Source organism: Ambystoma mexicanum, chromosome 13, assembly GCF_040938575.1.
Source record: "Ambystoma mexicanum isolate Mex_15411 chromosome 13, UKY_AmexF1_1, whole genome shotgun sequence".
Lineage (NCBI taxonomy): Eukaryota > Metazoa > Chordata > Amphibia > Caudata > Ambystomatidae > Ambystoma > Ambystoma mexicanum.
The window spans coordinates 350,837,733-350,849,977 of NC_090938.1; the positions used below are offsets into that span (position 1 = coordinate 350,837,733).

Here is a 12,245-nt window from a genome sequence, read left to right on the forward strand (position 1 = left end):
AATCAGGGGTCAAGTCCTAAAAAATGAAAGTGGGGGACTGTTTAATATTCAATTGGATGTGGCGTCATCATAAATTAGCATATCAAGGTGCTGCAGAAAGAAGTGTGGGGACTCTGTCCACCCGCGTGTACCCTCGACGTGAGCCCCGGTGGAAATCCCCCCTTAACCCAGTTCACTTACCCTCTCACCCCCTCTTTCTATACACTCAACCAACACCACCATCTATCCGTTTTGCGGTTTTGAAAAAGCGCTAAACCTTCAGCAAAATGTCATTCAGCTAAATTGTAATTCGGCCAAACTGGGTAATAGCACAAACTTAACTATCAGTACTCGCTTCCAAGTGAAACAAACCCTTTATGCCAAAAGATGTGGTTCTATAGGAAGAAAAACCTTAAAGAAACAATACGTGAGAGGAAGAGTAACGGACAGGCACCGGGGAAGAAACAGGGGGAAGAGGCAATGAGGTAAGGAGGCTTTCAACAAGACACAGGAAGACCTGTGAAGAAGTGCCACAGGCAGCCCAAGGCTCAATATATGAATCAATGGGTTTTTATTGCTTCAATTGGTTTCAGAAAGCAAATGCATTCATAAACTGGGACCATGTTCTGTCCTGCTCAGGCTCACACAGGCAGAAAACAGTCTCTATACAACAGGAGCCATGGCGCCGCCCGCATGCCGCCATCAGTAGCAGGAGCTGGCGCTCTCGGACATGACAAGAGACACATTGATATTGGAGGGTTTACCAGAGGACTTGTCAATGCTCTTCTGGGCGAGGTTCATTGGCAGGGCCTCGTGGCCCACCACGCAGGTGAAGGCGTCCCCCTTGGTCCACTCAGCCGCCGGCACCTGCAAACTGCTGTAGCGATAATAGCTGCCACCTGTAAGGGACGGCAGGGGGCTTGTGGTGGCGTAGCTGCCAGAGTCCACCTCCTTGCCCTTGGCAAGCCACTTGACCAACGTGTCTGGGGGATTGAAACCTTTGATGTAGCAGAAGAGAGTGACCATCTCCTGGAGGGCAAGCTCCTCGGGGCTCGGGGGCAGCAGGTAGACTTGGGGGGCACGTGCCGAGCCATCTATTGGAGGAAACATAGACAGAAGTCTGCATCAGCAAGAGGAAATGGGGAGCTTGCAGTGACTTTACATAATCCTGGTAATGAGGGTGGAAGAAAAGTGACCAAACCCCACCTCCCCTCCCCAACCCCGGGCCCGGTTGAGTCTTCAAAATAAGACAACTTGCACTAAGGTTATGCTTCACACCCTTAAGAAGTGATTGCAAAGCAATGCTTGAAAGCAACATGGTAAGTGCACACAGATCTAGAGTTGTAAATACACTAATCAACTATTAGTATACTGCAGATGATGGCCTGAGGGAGCAAATTCTTACACGAGGAGTATCAACGTGCGCCAAGACGCCACTACATGTCTAAATACCCCGTCGCCACGAGCACATAACAGAACACGGATCCTTTTCCTGTACTGTTGACGGGAAGAAAAAACACTCTCCACTTTATTCATGCGGCATTAGTATGCCGTTGCTCCCAGTGTCCCCTCACTGTAGTGCCATTTGCCATTGTGTCACCCATCCAGAAATTAAATTACTTAATGGGCATTAAAATGAAACAACAAACGCTATGAGGTGTTCTTTGTAACTTGGTGGCTGTCTTCTTTGAGGCGCCAATGCACCTTGCATACAAGTTGGTGAGTTACAAAACACCAACAATAAATGTTTTTAAAGTTTCTATCATAGAACGGGAGTGTTCCAAGATGTTTAATCTCTACGTTTCTCTTCCTATTTTAAATATCTTGTGTGTTTCAAATACATGAATGCAACAGGAAGTGACATCGTTAGGGGTCGTAATGATTTCACGTCCTGCTTTTCTTATATAAAGTACACACACCTACAGCGCCCTAATGCTGCAGCCAGATTCGTAAGTGGCACTAGAGGACTGGACGGGAGCATTGATGCAAGGCCAAGGTTCGAGGCGCCTGGCTTACCTTTCAGAACTATCTGCTTCACTCTCCGCACTATGTGGCTCAAAGGTTGCCCTACTCTGGTGTGGAGAAATTGACTCGAGGGAGCACTACCCTGGCAGCCGAAACCCCAGATTTCAAGAAGAGGAAACAATTGAAACAATGTTTGCTCCAATTTGTAGACACGTCCTGCAATTCTTTGCGTACTTTTGGGGCTTCATTCTGGGCCTTAATAAGTCAAATTCATACTTTTCTTCGATTACACTTACTGAAACTATTTGATTGTGACTTTCCTCTTCAGAGAACTCTACACATTTCTAAAAACACTGACAAAGATTGGAGCATCTTTCTCTTAGTGCAACGTCACTTCCTCTTTTCCTTTGCATTTCATGGCCCCCGATGCACGTGGAGGCGCGAGGGTCTGACTGAACCTGCTACATCACCTAGTTTCGGGTAAAGGGAAGGCGTGGCCACAGGACCGACTCCTTGCTTTTCATGCTCATGTCCATCCAGTTTCCTTGGAAACCCTAGTGCCCCATGATACATGGCATGCCCTTCGCGATTGCCCCATAATTGCAGCCACTTTCTATTTGCATAAACCAATCACACACAAAGCCAACCTTCTAACTCCGCTTGATGTAGTATCATTTCTTGATTTTGCTTTGAAGACACGACTTCCGCTCAGAAACCAAATGCAAGCAAGCTTCTCGCTTTCACTGTTACACTGCATTCAGCTTCCTTTGCATGAGTTGCGTGCGCGCAGACACAAGCACCCTGTTTCTCTGCAGTGAATTCCCTCCTAGAAATGAACACATGGTACCCATAACAAGGATCTCACACACACTGCCACAATGCTCTCTCTATCTTGCGTTTAGTCTGCTTGCGTAGTGGTTTTATCGGGTTGTGTGTTCTACACAATAAGATTTGGTTTGATTGCGTTGTACGTACCCTTCCGCTTCATGATGTCCACCTTGACTGGTGAGGGCAGATCCTGGTGCTTGACGGTGCATGTGAACTTCTCCCCGCTTATCCACTCCTCAGCGCAAACAGCCAACCTGCTGGTGACGCTGTAGGTCCCGTTATCATTCAGTTGAGGGTCATCTGTCACCACGTTTAAAGGACCCGCTGTGTCCCTTGTCCAGACAATCTCGAAGCTCTGCGTCGTTTTGATGTTGGTGGCCAGGCAAGTGAGGTGGCCGCTGTGCGTTAGGTACAGCTCTTCAAAGGGCGGTGGCAGCAGGGAGACTGCAATGCTTAATGAGCATGGCTCTGGGACAGAAAAGCAAAAAATAAACCTCAAGAATGGGATGCGATATTCAGGCGTTCGGCTGTTTTTAACAAACATTGGCAATGTCAAGAGTTTTCTTTAGGCTTGGGAAAGGCACTTGCCAGGCACTGCCATAGTGGTATTAACTGGCTAATGATGGTAGCAGGTGCAAAATGGTGCGAGTACCTGGGCATCGAATATCAGTGCCTGGCAAATGCCTAATACTTACACACGCCAAAGCGGTTGGCTTTGCCAATGCTGGTTTTTAGCAGAACTTCAGTAAAGGACATGCATAGTGCTTATAAATAAAGTGGCTGAAGGCGTACCTGGTTAAGACATTTTTATTACTCCAGTAGCGTGTTTACAGCTCCAATTAGGTCATTAACTCTCAGAGGACTGCTTTGAAAAAAACATTGCCAGGCACTGCAAGTGCAAAGCTTGATGGTAAGGCTTGAGTAAATCGAGATTAAAGAGTTCCCATGAGGAGGTGATTTGGTTGGGCAGGGGAGCAACTGGGTGGGAATGGCCGTAGGAATTAGCATGGCCATTGCAGTCAATGGGTTGATAAATAACCAAACAACACCTATAAGCTTTGTGTTATGTTATGTGTTATTTTAGGTTATCTGTCATTTCTCCCTATCTGTACTCTAATGCAATAATATTGTCTTATAGGTGGCGTTAAAGCACCACCTAATAACCCAAACTAAAAATAGCGCTGTGTGCATATAAGGACTCGTTTGATAGTGGATGCTGTGGATATAGAGGTAAACCTGTGCTGGGAGAAGGTACATTTTGAGATTTTCCAATAGCCCAGTGGTTCAGCAAAGTTTGGCATGGTGGGTGAAATTTAATTTAGGACTTCGAAAATTACATTCAAGTCGTAATAAACATTTATTTAAATGATGCTCGCGTGAATAGAACAGAAACATGTGATTTTTATGAAAAGTACACAAATTAAAAATGCATTTTTTATCAGGTCTAGGATCACTTGACTCACACTACTGGTAGCACCAAAGCCAGCAGGTGGGTTTGGGCTGAGATGTGTGCATCAGGTTCAGTACTAGCCCGTTACTCCGTGTGGCATTGTCAGGGTGCGTTGTACCTCCATCTCTGTGTGTGGACCTCTCAGTCTGCTCGTCTGTACCCATTGCTTACCTCTGTGTCGGCCTTGCTGTATTTGTTTGTGTGTCGACGTGTGCGTCTGCATCTGACTGTGTGCTTATCAGAGCCTGTGCATAGGTCCTGCCAACGCGTCCATTAGGAGAGCCCCTGCCAGCTAGCCTGTGAGACATATGAGGCCATCACTGGGGCCCTTCAGACTGCGCTTGGCATATGATTCAAGCACTTCCACAGCTAAACCTTATATGTGGTGGCACTAACAGGTGCCAAAGAGCATCACTGGGGGTGGGGAGGGGGAGGGGGGGGTTGAAGTTACACTTGCCCAGAGATGGAAGTACCTGCCTAGGTTGGCATATACTGCACATACTGTGACCATATGCCCCGGAACTCACACGTGTCAGGGTTTGCCTAATTGGCCCGTTTACACCATTTGGAGCAGCGAGGTGCTGTAGCCCGCCGCGTCGCTCCGAGAGATCTCGAATGCTTCGAACATGATGATGCTGCCTGTCCAATGCTGAACCTCCTCGCTTTGCCAATGGTCGGGGTGTTAGCTCGTCAAAACGCGTGTATCAAAAAGGTAGGTGCATACGTCAAGAAGAAGAGCCACACTGGTTGTCCTGAAAGCAGGTCTGGTACACGGAGGCAGTTTCCTCCTGTCGGGCTGGGGGTGCTCCCCTCAAACTCCCCTATTAGATTGCCCTTAGACTGCCCCTCTTCCACCCTTTGCACATTGCCTTTTCTGGGGGGCACTTAGGAGGGTATCTGTAACTTTGACTCTCTAGATGTTTTGGACTACAGCTCCCATGACACCTTGACAGCATTGCCAAAGGTGAAGGATCATGGGAGTCAAAGTCCAAAACATATTCCAAATTCCAGAATAAAGTGCCTTTACCCTGCTCCGTGAGGTAACGTAGCCATCTTTCTCGTACCTGGTTTTAGACCCTTAAAGACTCTGCAGAGTGAGTAAAGCATGTTTGCGGTGTAACATGGGGTCCTTTGCTTATTGAGGTATGCAGGTAATTACATCTAGCTGTGTTACTTTGAATTGAACGTTGTGTGTTGGATTTGTGTTCAGTCTTGCCCAGTATCCCAAAAAGGACCCAAGAAATGTCCCTGCAGATACCAGTGTATAATCAAGTGCTACTGCAAAAGAAAGCGACAGTGGGGTTTACGTCAGAGGGCGACGTCTGGTGTTGAGGTGGAGAGTGAACTGTCAAGGGGTATTGAAGCACAACATTGGCTTGTCGGGATAACCAGTGACAAGGGATGGGAGATTATAGGGTACAGTGGGAGCGCTTACAAACCCAAGCACTAGATCCATGCACTTTCTATCTGTAGTTATTTTGATTTTCTTATTTAAAATGAAAAGTGCTACGCCAAAAAGCACAGTACAAAAGGGCCTAGTCTAGTGATGACTGGAGAAACCCCACTGCTGTGCGCTTTACACACATTCACAAAGTCATGATGCAGCAGTAACATCAAACCAGCTGTGGGCGGTGGGGGGGGGGCTGGAAAAGGTCAATGGGGACAGCACAAGGCAGACTGGCTTCAGATGCATCTTCAGTATTGCAACATGTTTACAAATCTGCATGCAGCGGGGGCATTCTGTGCATGCCCATGTGCCACACACTTAATAATGCTGGGTGAGACGTGTAGGCACTTACAATTACTTGTAAACATATTTGCAACAACAGGCCTCGTGCTTATGAGCACAAAGGACATTGGGACAGGTAGGACAATATGGGTGAACACAAGGAAACGACCTCTGACCTCGAGAATGGCCAGAGTCCCCTGTGCTGCCGTGGTGTCCTTATGAGCGACTTGCCTTACCTGCACATTTGCTGATGTTTGCCATGATGGAAGCATTGGTGGCAGTGTGGGTGACATCGCAGGAGTAGAGGGTGCCCTGGTTCCATTCACCCTGGAGCACGCTCAATCGGCTCGTGGCACTGAACAGGCCATTCTCTCCTTTCGAAGGCGATGGGACAGAGGCTGACAGAGACGACGGCTTCCCATTGGCCAACCACTGCACCTGTAGGTGGCTGGGATAGTAGTCTGATATCAGGCAAATGAGGTCCACAGCGGAGATGCGGGAATTCTTGGGGGCGCTGCGGTTTCTGCGCAGTTGGGGCGCATCACATGAGGAACTGAGGACAGCCTTCACCGACGGTGGGGTACAGGGTGTCACTGAGAAAAGGAAACCACAAAAGACTGATGTTAGGGGCAACTTCATAATACCGTCCTAATCGATCCATGGTCTTACTGGCCTCTAGGTGGAGTAACATAATAGCCCTACTTCCATTGGTCACATTCACACCCCTCTTGGAACAGGCAGCCAATCGGTTCAAAGCATACTTTCATTCACCTGGGAAACTATGGGGTTTGACGAATTAGCTCTCAGGTTGGAACTATAAAGTAGAGTTTTTGTTCCACGTCCAGGATGCCCTGATATCCCTAACACTAGCTTGCCCCAATATCCACCTCCACCTACTTTGGTCGTTGTGTGCCCACAAACATGGCTAACTCACTAGCACAGGGGCAAGAATCCCCTCATACCCCCCAAAAGAGCTGCCTAAAATCCTGTCTTGCTGTACCTCACTGTACCTCTGGCCAGGGCTAAGGCACTACCTTGGCAACAGCAGCGGGCAAACGTACTACCTGCAGAGCAAACTCCAAAACATGTACCTCCTTCAGGGACGTCATTTCACCAAAATGCCAGGGGTAGTGGAAGTGACATCACATGACCCTTGGCCTCTGGGTGACATCACAGGAAGTGATGTCATTTGACCCCGCCCTAAATGACGTCCCTGACCTCCTATTTCGCACCTGCCATTTTTTGCTGTAATAATGAGACTCTGCGTGCCAAGCTGCCACTGGGATAACCGGAATCTCTGCGTATGCCTCCTGTGCTCATGCACATTTTTTGAGATTGTGCTGGGTTTAATGGGGTGGGGCGTGTGGGGCTTTTTTGCAGGCATCCAGCCCCCCCAAAACAAATATACCAGCCGATGGCGGATTTCCTGTTAGTTCTGCCATCTACTTCGTTAGGTGCATATATATGTACATTTGTTGTTATTGTGCAATGGATTTTTATGAATATCTGTCATTTTAGTTTTTGCATCTAAATGCATTTGAAAAATGTATATTTAAATGCATTACGCTTTTATTGAGTGAACCTCCAAATAAAGTTGAATAATGATGGATGATAATGATATATAGACCAACATTTATTGCTGAATTGCTGTTTTAGTGTGGGCGCCTCTGGGTAGAATGCACACACAAGCACAGAGCCAAACCTATGCCCTGGATGCTTGCCTTGTACCCATCCTGGGACGGTGCCAGTCTCCGGCTTGCGAGGGGCTTAGACCCTACCACTTTGAGGAGGTTGCAAGGAGAAGGCAGCACTCTGCCATGATGCTCAGTCCGGGACTCAGATGGGAAAGGGGTGCTGCTGCAGGAGCCTGTGAAATCTCGCACCTGGGAGAGCAGATCATTTACCTTTAAACAATCATTCACGTGGCAGCAGCAAACATCCAGGGTTAGCGGACACGATCCTGCCCAGGTGACGTCACTGCACCCCCTATGATGAAGCCAAAGGCTTACCTGCTGGGCTCTGCTTTTAGATGGCCCACGTCGCCAATAATTAGCATCTCTTTGTGCAACTAAACCTCCTCTGAATTGGGGTGAAAGATGCATTTAATTGGGCCAAAGGCGGGTAGCATATCTATTCAGCCTCCTAAACTCGAGGAAGGTGGGAGCGTGGGGAAGTGGGGACCAATAGCACCATTCACGACCATCTTTCAAAACTGTCATCCAACACCCCCCCACCCCCCTTTCAAAAAATGTCGAGGCTGGCTCTGCCCCATATCACATCCTATACCAGCAGAGAAATATGTTGCGCGCCAACATACAGGTAAATACCCCCCCCACCCCCCGTTGTATTCATGGCGCGTTTACAAGGGGCCTCAGAGGTGCATACGCGTGGAAAGCTCTGTGCTGACATGCATCCAGGGTATGTTAATTTGTTTGCCATTCTTTATTCACAGAATTGCTGTACCTTGCTGGCTCAAGTGGGCACTCACACAATAGGTTCAACAGACACATGTTTGAATGCAGAGGTGTGTGTTTCACCAAAGAGGTCTGACCTGGGAGGGGCATGTCTTGTTGTACAGCCGGAAGCCTACACACGTTATAGGCCCCGGTGCTGGAAGAACAGCGTGGGCAGGTGGCTAGGACAAGGGTGCATTGATACAGCCAGGCGTAGGCCCCAGTACTGAGACAGGTCAGAACTGAGGCCCATCGGCAGCACGGAGGGCTTAAATGCAGGGGTGAGAAGGGGTTGTATTTCAGGAGCAAGGTGCATCAGTACTAGTATAGCTGGCGTTGGGTCCAATGCAAGCATTTTCAGGGGTCGGGCTAAGATGCTCTCTTGGAGCTATGCGAGGGTCCCAGTGGTGGGAAAGCAGAGGGTACTGTGGAATACGATTGCAGCCATTGGAAAAGGGTGTGTGGATCTCAATACTGAAATTAGAGGTACTGTAGATCTTTACTATTAAGGCTATTGCAAAATATGTCTGTTTGTCCAGATTCGGGATGACAAAAGCCAGGAGTGAGGTGCACTAAAAGAGCGGTGAGAAATGTCTAGTACTGAAATTGCAGGGCGTGTTGAGAGTCGGGATTGAGGTGCAGTAGCAGAGTTGAGGGGAGTGTTCAGGAATAGCAGAGGTAGATGCACACCAGGCTTGGGTGTATTTGCAGATCTGTGTGTTGGCAAGAGTGCTGTCATGCTTGGTGCATATTGGCTAGACCACCAGCTGTCAGCACTGGATCAGCTGTGGGGACAGTTGTCTGAGCTGATGGTGCATTGCTAGAGCTGTGCGCGAGTACCATTACTGGAACAGCAGGGAACATTACTTACCAGCCACCGTCTTCTCCTGCTTTAACCCGGTGTACTCGTGCTCCACGCTGCAGGTGTACTTGCCGGTGATCCAGCTGCCAGCGGGGACCGTGATTTGGCTACTGCGCATGTGCAGGCCACTGGCCGCGTTGTACGCCGATGATGGCGTCCGCACGCTGGATACGGTTGACCCGGAAGTCCATGTAACGTTCACGGGCTCTGGCAGGTAACCGGACATCAAGCAGCCCAGAGTCAACGGACTCGTAGACCCCCGGTCCACGCAGCAGGGGATCAGCGGGAACACCGTGGGGGCCGTTACGGGCTCTGCAAAGACAATGTATCACATATAACACCAGTATTAATGCTGCTGTTGCTAACTACTGGAGACATAATGGTACAGAACACAACTAAGAATAATGACAGTATGATTTTAGGCGGCATAATCTTCATCAAACACCCAGTCACATCATTTATTTGGCTTTTATTAGTTCACATTTGCTGTTTTTTTGCCACAATTGTAAATGATGGATTTGACCTCATTAACATTATTGACGTGCTAAAACGTGCAAAGTCTCCAATAGGTAGTAGAAACTCGAAAGCAATATATTTACATTTCATTTCTAATAATACAGTGATTCATGCCCGGCACCTCCAGCTTCTAAGTGCTGTGATAACAGGTGTTAAGGTGCGGAAGAAGCCTCCTAAATTCCTAGAGATATTTTAAAGTCACAGTCTTTGGCATTATAGTGTAGCTGTCACCAGACCCCCTCAAGGGCATTACATGTATGAAAAAGTACCCCCAATTGCATGTTATATGCGTGATAAAGTACCTGCTGCACCTGTTATATACTGCATAAAGTGACCTAACTGTATACGGACACCGCAAATTAGCAATGAGGTATGCAGCCATATAGAGGTGCATGTCCATAATCTAAATTTGAGGTGACTTGCAATACCCTTTTAGACACAGTTGGGTGTATTTTATTCCTTACAGCACAGGGGTATGGACATGGTTTCACTCTATTTCCCACTCCTTTTACATGTTCACCCCTTTATTCCTTTTCCCTCTTCCCCCTCTTTTTTCAAGCACTCGCGCCCTTTTGACAGTTTTCACCGCCTTCTGCCCTTTCCACATCTTTTATCTTTTTCCTCTTTCGTATTCTGCCATGCCCCTTCATCTCCCCATGTATAGACTCAGTTCAGTATGGCTGGATGGATTCTCTGGTTGAAATACCACCGGCAGTCATTGCCACCAATCTGCCCAAGTTCAGAAAAACCACCAGCCCGGGTTTCAGTTAGTGCTGTTTTTTAATCTATCCAGTTCTGCCTTCACTGCCCTCTTTCACACACTCTTCTGATGTCGCCATGATTAATGTTTTTTCCTGTATTGAAGGGACGTCCTTACGCTTCCATTGCGTACAGTAAAATAAGTGAAAGAAATTCTGGTGACATTTTACAATTTTTTTTTCACTTATGGTGCAGAGGTAACATTGGCAGATTTTCAGGGTGTAAATCCACCATGTAATCCAGAGATACTTCCTGTGGTGATATCGCCGCAGCTGTTTATACAACTTCAAAACTGTAATGGGTTGGCAGGTAAAACCGAGGGTGTTTCTTTAATTACTGGTTTTACCACTACTGTCCAGACTGTAATGACCCTGTTAACATTCCTCAGGTTCACCCCTTCCTGTTCTTCTTGCTTTGTCTGCCTTTTACTGCATGTCTCTTTTTTGCATATCCTTACCTTCACTTTGTCGTTTTCTTCATCTACCCTTTGTCATTATTTCTTGTGTCCCTTTATCTGCTCCTTCTCTTTTCGAGTTTTGATTGTGTGACCGTAACCTTCTTTAATTTTACCGATTTTGTTTTTCCTTTCTACCCTGTTTTCTTTCAAACAAAGCTTGTGTGCCCTACCTGATAATCTCCCCTCCCTGCTAACAAACCGCTTTCTCAGCCTAGATTGGTCTTGCACAATCATGGCTGGTGGGGAGTCTGGAGGCGTGGCATTTGAGCAGTGGCGCCACCATACATTTTTCATAGGGTGGCCTGGTGACTGGGGTGGCACACCAAAACAAACACATGACCGTCAGGTGGGCTGGTGGGAGGGACAGCGTTTTTATAAGGGTGGCCGTGGAGCCCCTTGGCCACCCCTTGGTGGTGCCTCTGCATTTGAGTGATAGGACTTCACTAGGTTCTGTAATAAGTTATTATAGGCACACAAGTGGGATAAAAGGCTGAGTCTAGATTGAAACAATTAACCTTCAGAGCTCTGAAGCAGGTGTATAAACTCACTGGGCTATTACTCGATTCATAGTGGCACCTATGGAGACATCCCTCCCCCCTTTATGGTGTGAAGGAATGTAGAATTTTGAATAATCCATACCAAAGGTTGGCTGAATTTTCAGGTCCAAAAGTAAGTTATAGTCCGGTAAAGAATTACCAGGAACACAGCTGCACTCTTAAAACACCAAAGGGATTTATTTATATATACATAGTTAAAAGGGTACAGTAACAGTAGTGCATGTAAAGTGAGGAAAAGGTTTAAAAGAAAACATACACACCCTGAAAGTACAACTCGTGCCTACATTAATATTTTGTAAACTTTAGTGCTGTTTTGATCTCTTTAAAAAGGTGATGTGAAACCTCAGTTGAAGTTCATTACTTTGATTTAAAAAAAAAAGACTGTGTCAGGTGGCCTGAACTCCAAAGGCACAGGGTTTCTTGCTATGAACGTCTTAATGTCACTGGGAGCTTTGAGAGAAGCCCCTTGAACTACCATGTAAAGTCTATTAGATTGAATTGTCTTGCCGGATAGGGTGGTATGCACATGATCGCCGCTGGAGGGCGACAACACTCCGTCTCTCTTTTTAGGTGCGGCCGATTTAGAAATGCTGCAAATATTAGCAGCTGTGCCCAAATCGCCCTTGTTCCCCATGAGCGGCGCCGAGTTGCTTTTCGTGCCACTGTGTCACTCCCAGTAGAAGCCACGCA

At 47.3% G+C, this 12,245-nt stretch overlaps 1 gene segment (V, D, J or C); it reads right to left on the reverse strand.

The window, feature by feature from the left end:
* Positions 1-533: 533 nt before the first annotated feature.
* The window catches only part of LOC138520347 (Ig mu chain C region-like), a 29,207-nt gene continuing 17,495 nt past the window's right edge, over positions 534-12,245 (reverse strand). The window contains 4 exon segments of the C gene segment in view: positions 534-1,073; positions 2,920-3,240; positions 6,188-6,544; positions 9,276-9,578. Of these exon segments, the coding sequence occupies positions 682-1,073; positions 2,920-3,240; positions 6,188-6,544; positions 9,276-9,578 (1,373 nt within the window).